Source organism: Chiloscyllium plagiosum, chromosome 23 (assembly GCF_004010195.1).
Source record: "Chiloscyllium plagiosum isolate BGI_BamShark_2017 chromosome 23, ASM401019v2, whole genome shotgun sequence".
NCBI classification, from domain to species: Eukaryota; Metazoa; Chordata; class Chondrichthyes; order Orectolobiformes; family Hemiscylliidae; genus Chiloscyllium; species Chiloscyllium plagiosum.
The window spans coordinates 1,952,972-1,968,588 of record NC_057732.1 but is presented as its reverse complement, the minus strand read 5'-3'; the positions used below and the strand labels follow the sequence as shown (position 1 = coordinate 1,968,588).

Sequence of the window (15,617 nt, the reverse complement as noted above, 5' to 3'; positions counted from 1 at the left end):
TTAATTCTCCGTGCCTGATGGAAACGGGCAGCTAAAATGGCCTCACCAATTTTTCCATGTTGTTCCTTCTACCTTCCCATGGGTTACAACTTAAACAACTGCACAACTACTGGAAGTCATTGAGGTCCTTCTTGAAAGATATTCATGGAGGTCTGATAACAACAGGGGGTTCGACTGCAATTTTAACCAAATATATTTGCAGCAAAGCTGTTGTAAACTCCTTGTCAGGCCAACCTGATAACAAACAGATTCAGGATCAAAACAGGCAAGAAGGATGAGATAGTCATTTTCTTTTAGTTTGCTCATGGGCCCGGAAGAGTAAAGGTACTTATTACAGTCCACAAGAAAACTTTAGGTCACGTCTTCTCCCTGAGTACTAGCCCATCTAAGTTTCTCAGTCAGGAATCATCACAATGAATCCTCGTGGGAAATGTCTTTTCAATGAAATTCCACTTCTTGGTGGATTAAGTCCGTAAACGTATACAGGGCCCTCTTAGATGAGATCTGTGAGTTAAAATCTCATTGTCCTTATGCTGCCACTGGCCAGCCAGTTTTCCTTCCAACTTGACCTCTGGGATTTGTGGATCCTCATGCTTAATTCACAAAAAGCTAGCATCCAAGTTTAGTGAGTCATAGGAAAGTCAAATTGAGTTTTGAATTTGGTCTGCTGTTGTCATTGATGCTGTTGAATTTTTATCAAATTTTCAAAGTTAAATACTTTGTCAAAGTAGTACACTTTCAAACCGGTCTTTATGTTAGTTACCCTGCTCTGCCTCTCAATTTCAGCATAAAGGTGTTCAGAGACTTGATGAAATGAGTCTCTGATCCTTTGCATCTGGAAATTGTTATTTCCCCAAAAAGATTTTTTAAAAATCAACCCAAAGTAATACTTTGTTTAATTTGTATTGGGTGCTCTATTTATCTTGTTTTTGTTGCAGGTGGAGGTGAACATTTTCCAGTCAAACACCCAATCAGATGAACAGAAAAAAAAAGATATTTCACACGAAGATTCTTATAAAGCAATACCTCTCCAAAGTTTTATCATGGATTTACATTTGGAGCTTATTCAGGTTTATTACAGAGTGGCATTTAAGTTTCTCAAAATAAGTAATGGTTAGTTATTATACTTCTTCCAAATTATAAACCTTTAAATATTTAATAGAACGATGATCCCTGCTGATGATAATTCTAGACAAAATGAGATCAGAGAATGAAACATATATTGATAGATCATACACTTAATTTTTGCAGTTGATTATTAAGGTGGTCAGTGTTACGATGCTGAGGTGAACATTTTCTATTAGTTAAACAAAACACCCAGAAAAGCTTGCCTTGCCTCGTAATCTGCTAAAGTATGAGTGACACAGATCTCCTAAATTCCACAACATAAAGACAATAACATCAATTTATTTCCTAACTCTAAAAGTGAACATAAAATCAAAACTATTCACAAATCTAAGCCTCCCCTGCTCTTAACTGCTTGTTATCTGCCTCCAACTCTATAACCATATGCTGTCCCAATAAGACACTTCTTAAAATTACATCAACTTAATATCAAAACCACACAGTCTCTGTCTTCTTCTGAATCTTCAATCCTCTGGCTACTGATCTTTGCGGGTCATCATCTTTCTGCGAGTATGTTCCACGTGAAAAGATACCTTTGATAGAGAGTGTTTTCTAACTTCTTTGTGAGCATGATCTTAGATAGGTAATTAGCTCTCCAGGAGTTTCTCTCTCTACAACAGTTGCCCTCTGACCAGTTTTCAAAATGTTCACATTCTTATATCCCCAACACCAGATTGTCTCATTGGTTTGATGTTGGCAAAACAACAAGTTCAAAGTTGTTTGGGTTTTAGTATCTTGGCGGCAGAATTTAAACTGGCTAAATTTGAATTGTTGCCAAAACAGCATTCGAAACTCAGGTATCCATTTCATAGCCAAATGTTACATATTTTCAATTTTCCAATACACTTTGGAACTGCCATCTAGTTATATAAACAGGTGCTTGCAAGCTCTCAGTTCATAACGGCATTCTCTCTCTCTCTCTTAATGGGATTACATGCCTTTAACTTCATAACATCAGTCACTGAAACATACTCCCATGAGGCTGCAGATGTTCTTTAACAACAGAACATGAGTTCATTACACAAACTAAAAGTGTAGTGATTGTAACGAGGCCAACCAGCTGGACTTCGTAGAATATAAGTTCCTTGATTGGAGCCATTAATCTGGTACAATCAGGGACCTTTGTCTGACAGAAAAAAAGAGGAGTTTCAAAGATTCTGACAGTTTGGGTGCTGACTCTTGATGAGGCTGTGCTAGGTCAAAGACTTTCCATGCGTACATAAAGGGTGACTTGGTGATAGGATAAGGGCTGCTGTAGAGTTACTTCAGTGGCAATGAGAGTAAAGCATGTTCCTGAAGAAATTTGCTTGCACAGTTGTCTTTGAGTTGAGGTAAGCATTTCTTGGATCATGCATTATTTGGAATGCTTGACTTGTTCGACTCCCCCCGCTATCGAATACTGGGCCAAGTATGTGGAAAGAATGTGTTACAGTCAGTTCTGAAATAATGCGATAGGTCTGTTCTCATGTGTTCTCGCGTTATAAGAAAATCACGCAATAGCCACATCATTTAAGCTGATGGGGCCAGAATCACATTATAGCCAATATAAGTGAGGAACGTTTGTGTTCTATGAATAATGTTCTAAATTCTTCAATCATGTCAAAGCCAATTCGTGTTGAAAAAAACATGCATTAAAGCAGAACCAATTTTTTTTCTGGACGTATTAACACTGGGGCAGATAAAAAGTAACGAGTAATTCTTCTGATAGCCTATGGATGTGCAGCTTTTTCTGTACTGAGGAACCTAATTCTCCCCAAGGCACCAATATGATGATACTGTTCTTTAAACAAGGTTATGTTGTTCTTGGTATAATCCTCAAGTGGTTGTAAAGATATAGGTTATGAAAAGACTGAGTGGGATGGGTTTTAGGGCCAATTTACTTATAGCTAAAAGATACTGCTTCAGGAAGAAGGCTTTCAAGTTAAAAAGAAAACACTTGTACAATGAAAGGGGAGTGGCCAGTTCTTGCAGCTCAGCTTTGCTATGGTTTGATTTGGTTTTGGTAGTCTGGTTATTCACTGAAGATGTAACTAGTAGAATTGCGGAATATTTGGACTTCCAGAAAGTGTTTGACAAAGACCCACATAAGAGATTATAGATTAAAGAGCATGGGATTGGGGAAGTGTATTGAGATGGATAGAAAACTGATTGGCACAGAGGAAACAAAGAGTAGGAATTAATTGGTCCTTTTCAAATTGGCAGGCAGTACAGAAGAACCTTTGATTATCTGAACATCACTTATCCAAAAATTGGTTTATCCAAACAAGATCTGAAGGTCCCTTAAAATCTTTACAGCAAAGAGGTGTTACCGACAATGGTGCGATGATCACGTCTTTTGTTTACAGGGTAAAAGAGGATTACCTGCACTGAAGAAGATATGCAAACATTGCTTCAAAGAGGTGTTAATGACATTGGTGCAACAATCTCAGTCAGTCAATTGTAGCAGTGTTGAAATAATTTTAACACATAAAAATGACTGACATGCTGAAAAATTTAAATGCATGATAAAATCAGTGGTGTCCTCATTCCCTCTATGACTTTGTTCCGAGTATGTACCTGTTATAACTGATCGAGTTTGTTGTATGTACTTACCATGTCTATGACAAGAAAGCTGACAGCAATGACAATTGAACAGAAAAGTGAGATTTTACAATGTCTGGGTCATAGTGAAAAGACATCAAAGATTGCACAAGAGTACATACAACATTGGAAAAGCTACAGTGTCTGACATCAGGAAAGCAAGACTGGCGATTGAGAAATTCATCAAGCAAAGTGACACTTAAAGTGCATTAAAAAGAAAATCCAGCAAAAGATGAACAACTCGACCAAACTATATTTTTGTGGTTTTCACAACAGTGTGAAAAGGGATTCTCATATCTGGCCCGATGATACTAAAAAATGCTGCCAGTTTTCATGAATGACTGCACCCTGGTGAGGCCGATCACAGCATATCATTAGGCTGGTTACAGAGCTTCATACCTCCTCACAGCATTGGGCAACTCAGCATTCTTGGAGAGCAGAAGTCTGTGGATGATAGCACCGTTAAAGGCTACAGATAGAAACTACACTCCGTCATTAATGAAGGAAAGTATGAACCTGAGCAATTGTACAATGCTGATGAAAGTGAATTGTTTTGGTGTGCACTGCCGGACAAAACACTTGCATCCACCACGAAAAAGCACGTGTCAGGATATAAAGTCCAGAAGGATAGCATTACGATTTTCCCTTGTGTCAATGCCACCGGCACTCATAAATTACCGCTTGTCTGCATCGGGCGTTATGCTAACCCATGTTGCTTCAAGCACTGTGACAAGAACCTGTCTCCCATGAAGTGGATGACATAACCACTTTTTTTATCCTGGTTTCAGGAAGAATTTGTACTTGCCATCAGATTACATTTGGCAAGCGCTGGACTGGAACAAAGTGACCTTCTGCTGTTGACAATGTGGGGGTACACACCAAGAAAGACTATCAATTAGAATCGCCAGACGGAGCTATCAAGTGTTTATTTTTACCACCAGACACCACTTCAAGATTACAGTCATTCGATCAGGGAATCATCGCAATAATGAAAAAATATTATCGCCGTAACATGTTGCGTGCCAACCTCTGTGAAGACAATGCAGCCAAAGAAGTGCAGGAAATTATGAAGGCATTCATAGGACACTTTGTTCATGATTGCTGAATCTTGGGACTGCATCAAGCCATCGAGAATTGCAGAGTGTTGGTACAATGGTGTGTGTGTTGGAAGCCGTGACAGTGAAGAGGACACCCATCCAGATCAAAGGCTAACCACTGACATCACCAAGAACTGCAGACAGCTGGGATTAGAAGACTTTGTAGAGGCTTCGATCAATGCTTGGGTAAACTGTGACAATGCCATTGGAACAGAGATATTCAACGATGATTGGTTAGTCAACGTAATCATGGAAGAACAACGAAAAAGTATGGACACCGTGGAAAGTAAGGAAAATTAGATACCGACACCACCTCCAGTCCCCAATAACGAAGCCATCGGCAGTTTGCGACTTTTCATGGAGTGGTATGAAGCACAAAACTAAGTCGATGCCTTTAAGTTGGTGCATCTTCGTCAAATATTATCATTCGCGAAATAAAAAGAGACAGGAGCACCTCAAGCAACAGTGGCTGGATATTTTCTTTGAAAATAATAACCAAACTCCACCTCAATGAATTTTATTTACACAAAAAGTGATTTGATTTGCAAAATATCACGAATTTTTAAGCGATATCCAATGTTTGTATAAATTTTAGCGATTGAATGAAATAAAAACATACTTTTTAATGCAATTAAGTGCAGTACGGCTTCCTTTGTTTAAGGTCAAATGAATTATCTGATTAATCAATTATCCCAAACGAAAAACTGCCTGCCAAATCACCTTCAGATAATCGAAGTTTCTCTGTAAATAGTGGGGCGCCACACGGATCAGTGCTGGGACTCCAGCTATTCAAAATCTATATTAATGATTTGGATGAGGGAACAAAATGTAGCAACTCAAAGTTTGTAGGTGGGTGGGAGGGTGAACTGGGACGAGGATGCAGAGATCCTCCAGCATGATCTGGACAGGTTAGTTAAGTGAGCAAATCAATAGCAGATGCAATATAATTTGGATGAATGTGAGGTTATTCACTTTGGAAGCAAAAACAAGAAGGCAGATTACTACCTGAATGCTGTAAATTGGGAGAGGGGAGTGTGCAGTGGGGCCAGAGTGTCTCTTCACGCTATTCGCTGATAGTAAATATGCAGTTGCTGCAGGTGGTAAAGAAGGCAAATGGTGTGTTGGCCCTCATTGCGAAAGCTTTTGAGTACAGAAACAGGGATCTGTTATTGCAGTTATGCAGGGCTCTAGTGAAGCCCTGTATTGTGTGCAGTTTTGATCTCTGAGGAAGAGTGCTCTTGCTCTCGAGGGAATGCAGTTTACCAGGCTGACGTATGAGGAGAGATTGACTCGGTTAGGATTGTTTCACTGGAGTTCAGATAAATGAGGGGGAGTCGACAGAGACTTATAGAATTCTAACAGGGTAGATGCACGAAGGATGGTGGGTGTTTCCAGAACCCGGGGTCACAATCTGAGGATTTGGGGTAGACCACTTAGGGTGGAGATGAGGAGACATTTCTTTACCTAAAGAGTGGTCAACCTGTGGAATTCATTACCACAGGAAGTAGTTGATGCCAAAAAATTGAATGCATTCAATTGGTGGCTAGATATAGCACTTGGGACGAATGGGATCAAAGGTAACGGGGAGAAAGCAGGATTAGGTTATTGAGTTGGATGATCAGCCATGATTGTGATGAATGGTGGAACAGGCTTGAAGGGCTGAGTGGCCGCCTCCTGCTCCTACGTTTCTATGTTAATATCTTTATGGACAAAAATTTGTGATAATAATGCACCACAAACCCCTACCGGGTCTGATTAAAGAGGACAAGGCATCGTCCGCCATGGCTTCAGGCTGAATTGTGTATAATTACAAGTTAGAACACTGTCCAGGAAATCAGATAGTGAATGTAGAAGCATTGAACCACTTTTCATTGGCAGATACTCCACTGGTAGTACCACCAGTGGAAGTGTCTATCATGGTTTTACGTTTTCTGGACACACTTCCAGTCACAGCTGACAATATCAGACTTTGGGTGCAGAATGATCTGGTCCTGTCTGTCATGACTGTAATTAGTTCAGCCAGGTGAACCTCATAGAATATGAGTACCCTGATTGGGGCTGTTAATCTTGTCCAATCAGGGAGCTGTGGCGGACAGATAATATCTCACACCTGCACACAACATGGGTGCTGGGGAAAAAAAAATAAGCACTACCGCACTTAGGTGGTAGTGTGGGGGTTAAGAAGGGGGAAAAAAAATATGTAAACAGGAGGTTGACTATCAATAATATAAATATCTATTTTGATTTAGTCCCTACCCTCCCCTTCACTGTTTTTGAAAAAAAAAATAAACAGGAGTCTTAGGGCCCGGGTGTCCTTGGAGAAGGAGCACGTGGTGTCGACCAACACCCTGGAGTTGTTAAAAGAACAAAAAAAATCACACCTGCACACAACATGGGTGCTGGGGAAAAAAAATAAGCACTACCACAGTTAGGTGGTAGTGTGGGGGTTAAAAAAAAGAGACAGATAAGAATAAGAGTCACACCTGCACAGGCACAACATGGGTGCTGGGGAAAAAATAAGCACTACCCCAGATAGGCAGTAGTATGGGGGGGTTTAAAAATAAAAATAAAAAGGGAAAAAAAAGAAGAGTGTTTCATGAAAGGATTTCCCTTATCAGTCTTTATTACTGTTTCACGAGCCACGTAGGTGTTTTCCTGATGGTGGAAAATACAGAATGAAATTCTTGCACAATGGTGTCTTTCTTCACTGAGTCACTACGCACACAACCACTGGTGATTTGGGGAGAATATAAGCATTACTGTTGCACAGTGGTAGTGTGGGGGATTATGTCAGAAAAAAGAAGAGAAAAAAGAACAAAAAGAAAAGCAAAAGTGTCAGATATCCTGTTCACTCTGAGAGCTGGCTCTGAGGGAGCTGGGTCAGAGTCAAAGACTCTCCATATACAGATAAAGGGTGACTTTGTTATGGAATACCGGCCTCTACAGAGTTACTTCAAAAATCATCTTTTACATATCTAGAAAACGAGCAGCATAGAGTCATACAGTCACACAGTCAGTCCAACTCATCCATGTCGAACATAATCCCAAACTGAACTAGTCCTGCCTGCCTGCTTCTGGCCCATATCCATCCAAACCTTTCCTATTCATGTATCCATCCAAATGTCTTTTAAATGTTGTAATTGTATCAGCATCCACCACTTCCTCAGGAAGTTCATTTCACATTCGAGCCACTCTCTGTGTAAAAAAATTTGCCTCATGTCTTTTTTAAAATCTCTCTCATCTCACCTTTAATGTGCCCTCTTGTCTTGAAATTCCCCATCTTAGGGAAAAAAAAACTACTACCATCAACTTTATCTATACTGCTCATAATTTCATAAACTTCTATCAGGTCACCTCTCAACCTCCTGCGCTCCAGTGAAAAAAGTCCCAGCCTCTCCAGCCTTTCTTTATAAAACATCTGAACCCTGATATCTTCTGTAACTGGGCAACCAGAACTGGACACAATATTGCAGACAAGCCTTAACAGAAAGAAAGAAAGCAGCTAAGTAAAATTGGCTAAAGTATGTACTTCAACATTTGTGTGTGTGATAGTCCAAAATCATTGGAATAAAAGGGAGTCAGTAAATCAATATCTGTGACAAAAAAGAATCACAAGTTTAATAATACATTTTTGATGCCCTCAACTTTTCCTTTTTTCCTCACCATAGAGCTACTGAATTCTGAAAACACAACCAGTCAAGAAACCATTGGGACTGATGAAAATTATGGCTTTACCATTTTAAAAGGTAAGTCAAAACAGAATAGGCTGCAGAAATCATCAAACACAACTTGTGTTACAGTGTTATGCTTTAAAATGTGAGGGAAACATAGATGGGATTTATAGATTCACGGAATGATTACAGCATAAAAGGAGCACAACCAACTCACCATGCCTAAACCAACTTTCGACAAGAGCAACCCAGCTGGTCTCACTCCCCTGCTCTTATCCTATTGCCCTAAAATTTCATTCCCTTCAGATTTTTATCAAATTCTGCTATGAAATCTCCAAATATTGTCTCTAACACATTGCCATGTGGTGTGTTCTAGATTCTAAGAACTTGCTGCATGGAAAATCTTTCCTCAAGTTAGTTATTTTGCCAATCATTGAAAGTAGTGCTTCTTGGTTCTTGACCACCTGCTGATGGGAACAGTGTCTTCTCACCTAAACCTTGTCTAGCCTTTCATTATTTGGAAAGCTATTATATCTTCACTGACCCTTCTCTCAAGAGATCAATATTTGGCTATCCAAGTAACTGATGTCCCTCATTTCTGGAACCATTTTCATAAATCATCTTTTTGGACCTCTCTAAAGTCTTTACATTCTTTCTAAAATGCAGTACCCAGAATGGGACACAATATTCGAGTTAACATTGAATCTCAGTTTTGTAACTAAGACAGATTATTAGCTGTAGAATATAGGACACAATATGTTTAGAAAAGATGGAGAAGACAAAAAAAGGAGATAGGTTGGCAGTACTGATTAGGAGACACGTGTGGTATGGAAAAGAGGGGTTGTCCTTGATTAGACATGGAGAAAATCTATTTGGAGTTGAGAAGCAAAAGGTTTCTGATCACACAAATAGAAGTATTTTATAGGCCTTGAACTAATGTAGGAGAGTGATAGAGAAAAGTATTGGAGGAGCAAATGTACAAGAAAGTTACAAAGATTTGCAAGAACTGTGGAATGTTGATAGTGGTGTCTGAATTATCCAATTATTGGTTGGGTTATTCCTAGAGTAAAACATGAGGGGGAGAATGTTCTGACATGTGTTCAGGAGAACTTGCTGATCAGCATGCGCTTAGTGAAGCACAAAAGTAAGCATTGCTGGAATTGTTGGTGGTGAATGGGTTAGATCAAGTAGTTAAGAGTAATCATTATAAGCGGAGGTTTGGACCAGTATTAGAAGACAGCTAGGATGAATCATAAGTGGAACATTATCTTGGAAGATGGCTAATTTCAATGTGATAAGATGGAATCTCACCAAGGCTCTTTGTGTAATGAAGAAAACAAAACAAGCAATGAAGCAATAAAAAGAGGCTGTACGATGCACGCTAATTGAATTAATCAAACAAGAACCAAAACAGAAATGCTAAGAGGGTAGGTGAAGAAGAAAAGAAGAGTGGAAAAGCAAGAAGATGAGAATAGAGTGGCAGTCACCATAAAAGGAAACGCAAGAAACCTTTATGGTATTTACATTTCAGTTGGATAGGTATGAAGTGTTGTGGATGCTGCTTGGCACAAAGGGGCTGAATAATATGCTTGGAAGAAAAGAGCAAAATGTGAGTGCCGAGTGAATATTTTGTGTCAGTGTTTATGAAGGAAGAGGAGTCTCATAATATGTTGGCAGAAATGGTGATGGTGGAGGTAACTAATAGGGTAAGAATTGAGTGGCAGGAGATTTTGGAAAGACTGGCTGTGTATAAAGTGGATAACTCTCATAATCTGGATGACTTCACACGTTGCTTAAGGAAATGGAGTGGAAATAACAGAAGGGCTTGCCGTCTTTCAATTTTGCCTAGGTAGAAGAGTCCCAAGAATTTAGAGTAGTAAATGTGACACTGTTACTTCAGAAGGGTGTAAGGACACTCCTAATATACAAGTTACATGTAATTTAACGTCAGTGGTGGTGAAGTTTTTAACAATCAATCGGACAAAACTATTAATAGGAACTTGTGGAGATTTGAATTAATTAAGTATCTTCATTTTTATTCATAAGTACTCTGCTTGAAGGCAGGATTTGACCCATATTGCATAACCTCCACCATAGTAGGGCAAGGAATCAGATGCCAAATCCACCCCAGCTGGAACATGGGACAAAGTTTGGGCTATTGTCATCAATCTAATGTAAATGGGCTATCCAGACCACTTAACCAACCAGCCTCCTGGTAAAGGTATAGAGAGATTTACCAGAATACTATCCAGGAATGAGGAACTTTAGCTGCAAGGTTAGGTTAGACAAGTTGGAGTTGTTTTGGGAACAGAGGATATTACTGGAGATGTGCAGTTTCACTACAGGGAACACAGGTTTAAGATTTTGAGCTAGTAATGCAGAGGGATGTGGAGAAGAAAATTTTCACCTAGCAATTTGAAATAACCTGGAAAATGCTGGCCATGAGAATTGCAGAAGCAAACGTGACCAATGATTTGAGCAAGCAAGTTAGAGAACACTTGAAAAAGTGTGCTCAAAGGGTACATAGAAGTATAGGCTGACTGGAATACTTCATCGAGAGGTGACATAGACCTGATAGAGCTGACTGCTCTCCTTCTGCATTGAAAATGTTTTCTTTTTTTGTTATGTTGCTTCATCTTATTGTATAAATATTCAAATGATAGAATTATCATTTATAAAAGCTTGTTTAACTTTTTAATGGAATTTGCAGAAAATATGTAAAATATAATTCATGACACTTCTGAAATTTGTAGAAGTGGATTCATAACCGGTTTGTAATGCTTTTCGTTTATGTCCAATCAGAGGCAGACATCTTAAAGAAAGTCAGGAAGAACAGCATGTTGAAGGCTATGTTTCTAATTCAAAAAGTGATGTATCTGTACAGCAAGGAACAGGACCAGTCTACCAAATATCAACTACTTGAGGTGATCAGTGCTAATACTGTACAAATAAAGTGTTCAATGTTTTTCAGTTCTTTGATTTTGTTGAAACATACTCAGAAAATTTAATGTAATTTGAGATGTTACCACAAATGCATACCATTGTTATAGGATCCTGTTATTAAAATTTAAGATATTGATATTCATTGACAACAAGGTTATAGCTATGATAAAAAAATTGCTTTAGCTGAACATACATATCTTTTATTTGTAAACTGGCAAATCTGCAAAACAGTCATAGTTACACTTCAATGAAACAGCTCATTTCTGTGGAGCACTTTGTGACTACGTGAGGGTGTGAAATAAGTGATATGAATGAAATTAATTTTCTTTTTTCATACGACTGTTAAATTTCAGAGTGGAGGTTGAGGTACAATCAAAGTTTTTTTGGTAGGTGAGCAGAAAATATATAAAAGTTTTCCATATCTTGGGAGTGATTTTCCTGTGGATACTTCAGGCATCAAAGAGCCTCTGCGGTGGGGTGGTATGCTGAAATGTCGGGGTTTGTTCTGCATTTAGTGCAACTATCTTCTGTAATAATTATTTTAATCGATCAATATGCTATGCCACACTTCCTGGGCAGGTGGGGGATGATCCTTCTGGTTATTCTTTCTTATATGATTTTCTGTTTGAACTGGTTTTATTACTTACAAGCTTTTACTTACAGATAGAAACAATGCAGTTCATATGTATACAACCACAGGAATCCTCTTAGCCCTATGGCTCCCCATTAATATCTTTTACCTGTATATAGTTGGGATTAAAGCAATATACAAATAATATTCTCTTATCCGTCCTTAAATGCAATGTAAAAAATACTATGTGCAATCAGAGTTTTGAAAACAAAATGTGCACATTGTGAGGAAAAAGGCTCTCACTGTTCACTCTATCTAATCCTCTGATCTTCTTGTATGTCTCTATTAAATAACCTCTTAACCTTATTCTCTGTAATGAAACCAGCCTCAAGTCCCTCAGCTTTTCCTCATAAGACCTTCCCTCCATCCTAATAAGTTTCCTCTGCGGTCTTTCCAATGCTTCCATGTCCTTCCTATAATACGGCGACCAGAACTGTATGCAATACTCCAAGTGAGGCTGCACCAGAGTTTTGTACAGCTTGAACATGACCTCATGGCTCCGAAACTCAATCACTCTAAACTGAAGGGGCATCAATGTCCTGGGCAGCAGCTTTGCTAGTGCACTTCGGGGATGAGAACCAGAACTACAGATCAGAGGAGAGGGTAGTTGTTAAACGGGCAGAAATGGAATGCAGAGAGTCTGTCAGGAAAGATGCACAGTTGACAGGGCAAAGGGATGGATTAAAGTGTGTCTGTTTCAATGCAAGGAGTGTCAGGAATAAGAGTGATGATCTTTAGAGCATGGATCAGTGCTTGGAACTACAATGTTGTGCCCTTAAGGGAGACATGGATTTCTCAAGGGCAGGAAAGGTAGCTGGATGTTCCAGAGCTTAGACCTTCTACAAAGAACAGGGAGGGGGTTAAAAGAAGAGGGGAGTAGCATTGATAATTGGAGAGTCCAGCACAGCTGCAGAAAAGAAAGTTATTGAGGAGGGTTTGTCTACTGAGTGAAAGTCAGGAACAGGAAAAGAGTAGTCACTTTATTAGGTGTTTCTAATAGACCCCCCAATTGCAGCAGAGAGATGGAAGAACAGACTGGGCAGAAGATCTTGGAAAGGTGCAGATGTAACAAAGTTATTGTTATGGGTGACTTCAACTTCCCCAGTATTGCTTGGAACCTCCTTAGTGCAGATGATCTGGATGGAGCTGATTTACTTAGGTGTGTCCAGGAGGGATTCCTAACTCAATATGTAGATGGGCTGAGTAAGGGAGAGGCCATATTAGATTTGGTGCGGGGCAATGAGCCAGGCATGGTGTCGGATCTCTTGGTGGGAGAAAATTTCGGTGATGGTGACCACAACTGCCTCACCTTTATCATAGCCATGGAGAGGGACAGGAGCTGACAGTATGGGAAGGTATTTAATTGGGGGAGGGGAAATTCTACTGCTCTTAGACAGGAGCTATGGAGTATAAATTGGGAACAATTGTTGTGCGGGAAAGGCACAACGGAAATGTGGAGGCTGTTTAAGGAGCACTTGTTGCAAGTGTTGGATAACTTTGTCCCACCAAGACAGGCAAGAAATGGTAAGGTGAAGGAACCTTGGATGACAAGAGCAGAGGAGCTTCTCGTAAAAAGGAAGAAGGAAGCTTACTTAAGGTTGAGGAAGCATGAATCTGGCACAGCTTTAGAAGATTACAGGATAGGTAAGAAAGAACTTAAAAATGGACTGAGGAGAGCTAGGGGGCATGAGAAAGTCTTGGTGGGAAGGTTTAGGGAAAACCCAAAGGCGTTCTACACGTATGTCAGGAATAAGAGAATGATCAGAGAGAGGTTAGGGCTGATCAGGCATAGTGGAGGGAACTTGTGCTTGTAATCTGAAGAGATAAAGGAGGCCCTAAATGAGTTTTTTGCTTCAGTATTCACGAGAGAGCAGGACCTTGTTGATTGTGAGAACACCAGGGACCAGGTTAATAGGCATGAACAGGTTCCCTCCAAGAAAGTGGATGTGCTAGAAATTCTGGGAAGCATCAAGATAGATAATTCCCAGATATATCCAAGGTTACTGTGGGAAGCGAGGAATGAGATTGTTACGCCTCTGGCGATGATCTTTGCATCCTCACTCTCCACGGGACTTGTACTGGTTGACTAGAGGGAGGCTAATGTTGTTCTTCTGTTCAAGAAGGGGAATAGGGTAATCCGTGGGAGTTACAGACCAGTCAGGGTTACGTCTGTGGTAAGCAAGGTACTGAAAAGGATTCTGAAAGATAGGATTTATGACTATTTGGAAAAACATAGTTTGATTAAAGATACTCAGCATGGCTTTGTGAGGGGCATGTCATGTCTCACCAGCCTTATTGAGTTCTTTGAGGATGTACTGAGACAAGTTGATGAAGGTCGAGCAGTGAATCTGGTGTATGTGGATTTCAGTAAAGCATTTGATAAGGTTCCCCACGGTAGGCTCTTTCAGAAAGTTAAGAGGTATGGGATACAGGGAGGTTTGGCTGTTTGGATATAGAATTGGCTGGCTGAAAGAAGACAGTGAGTGGTAGTGGATGGAAAGTATTCCGCCTGGAGGTGCGTGGCCAGTGGTGTCCCGCAGGGATCTATTCTTGGGTCTCTGCTCTTTGTAGTTTTTATAAATGACTTGGATGAAGAAGTGGAAGGGTGTATTAGTAAGTTTGCCAATGGCACAATGATCGATGGTGTTGTAGATTGTGTTGAGGGCTTTGCAGGCTACAACATGATTGACAGGATGCAGTACTGGGCTGAGAAGTGGCAGATGGAATTCAACCTGGACAAATGTTAAGTGATTGATTTTGGAAGGTCGAATTTGAACGTTGAATACAGGGTTGAAGACAGGATTCTTGGCAGTGTGGAGGAACTTTGGGATCTTGGTGTCCATATACATAGATCCCTCAAAGTTGCCACCCACGTTAATAGGGTTGTTAAGAAGGCATATGGTGTTTTGGCTTTCATTAGCAAGGGGATTGAGTTTAAGAGCTGCGAGGTTTTGTTGGAGCTCTATAAAATACTGGTCAGATCACACTTGGAAAACATGTGTCCAGTTCTGGTCACCTCATTATAGGAAGAGTGTAGATGTTTTAGAGAGGGTACTTTTAGGTCGAGTGTTGTTTAGTTGCTGGAGGCAGTTGGAGAGGTCACAAGGTCACGAGAGAACAGCAGAGCCTGTCAGGATATGTGAGTATACAGTGTAAAGTATTTACTTTTAGGTCGGGCATTGTTCAGTTGCTGGAAGCATTCAGAGAGGTCGCAAGGTTACATTTTTGGGTGGTTGCTTTATCCGAAACACTACTTGGGTAGTGTCTCCCACCCATCCTTCGCCTCTAAGCAAAAGAAAAATTCTGTACGTAGGTTAGTAAGGTGACAAGTGTTTTCTTTCATGTTTCATTTTTTTCAGCGGTCTAATTAAGAATTTAGAATAGTGGGAATAGAGGTTAGGGCAGTTGAATGTTCCTCCTGCACTATGTGAGGAGAAAGTGAGGTCTGCAGATGCTGGAGATCAGAGCTGAAAATGTGTTGCTGGAAAAGCGCAGCAGATCAGGCAGCATCCAGGGAACAGGAGAATCGACGTTTCGGGCATAAGCCCTTCTTCAGGAATGAGGAAAGTG

At 40.0% G+C, this 15,617-nt stretch overlaps 1 protein-coding gene across 1 annotated transcript in view; it reads left to right on the top strand.

Annotated features, from left to right (window-relative positions):
• Positions 1 to 15,617, top strand: part of cfap54 (cilia and flagella associated protein 54) — a 296,945-nt gene that overhangs the window by 119,715 nt on the left and 161,613 nt on the right. The window contains exons 18-20 of the mRNA XM_043713181.1: positions 939 to 1,113; positions 8,471 to 8,548; positions 11,276 to 11,397. Of these exons, the coding sequence (XP_043569116.1) occupies positions 939 to 1,113; positions 8,471 to 8,548; positions 11,276 to 11,397 (375 nt within the window). The remainder of the gene's footprint in view (positions 1 to 938; positions 1,114 to 8,470; positions 8,549 to 11,275; positions 11,398 to 15,617) is intronic.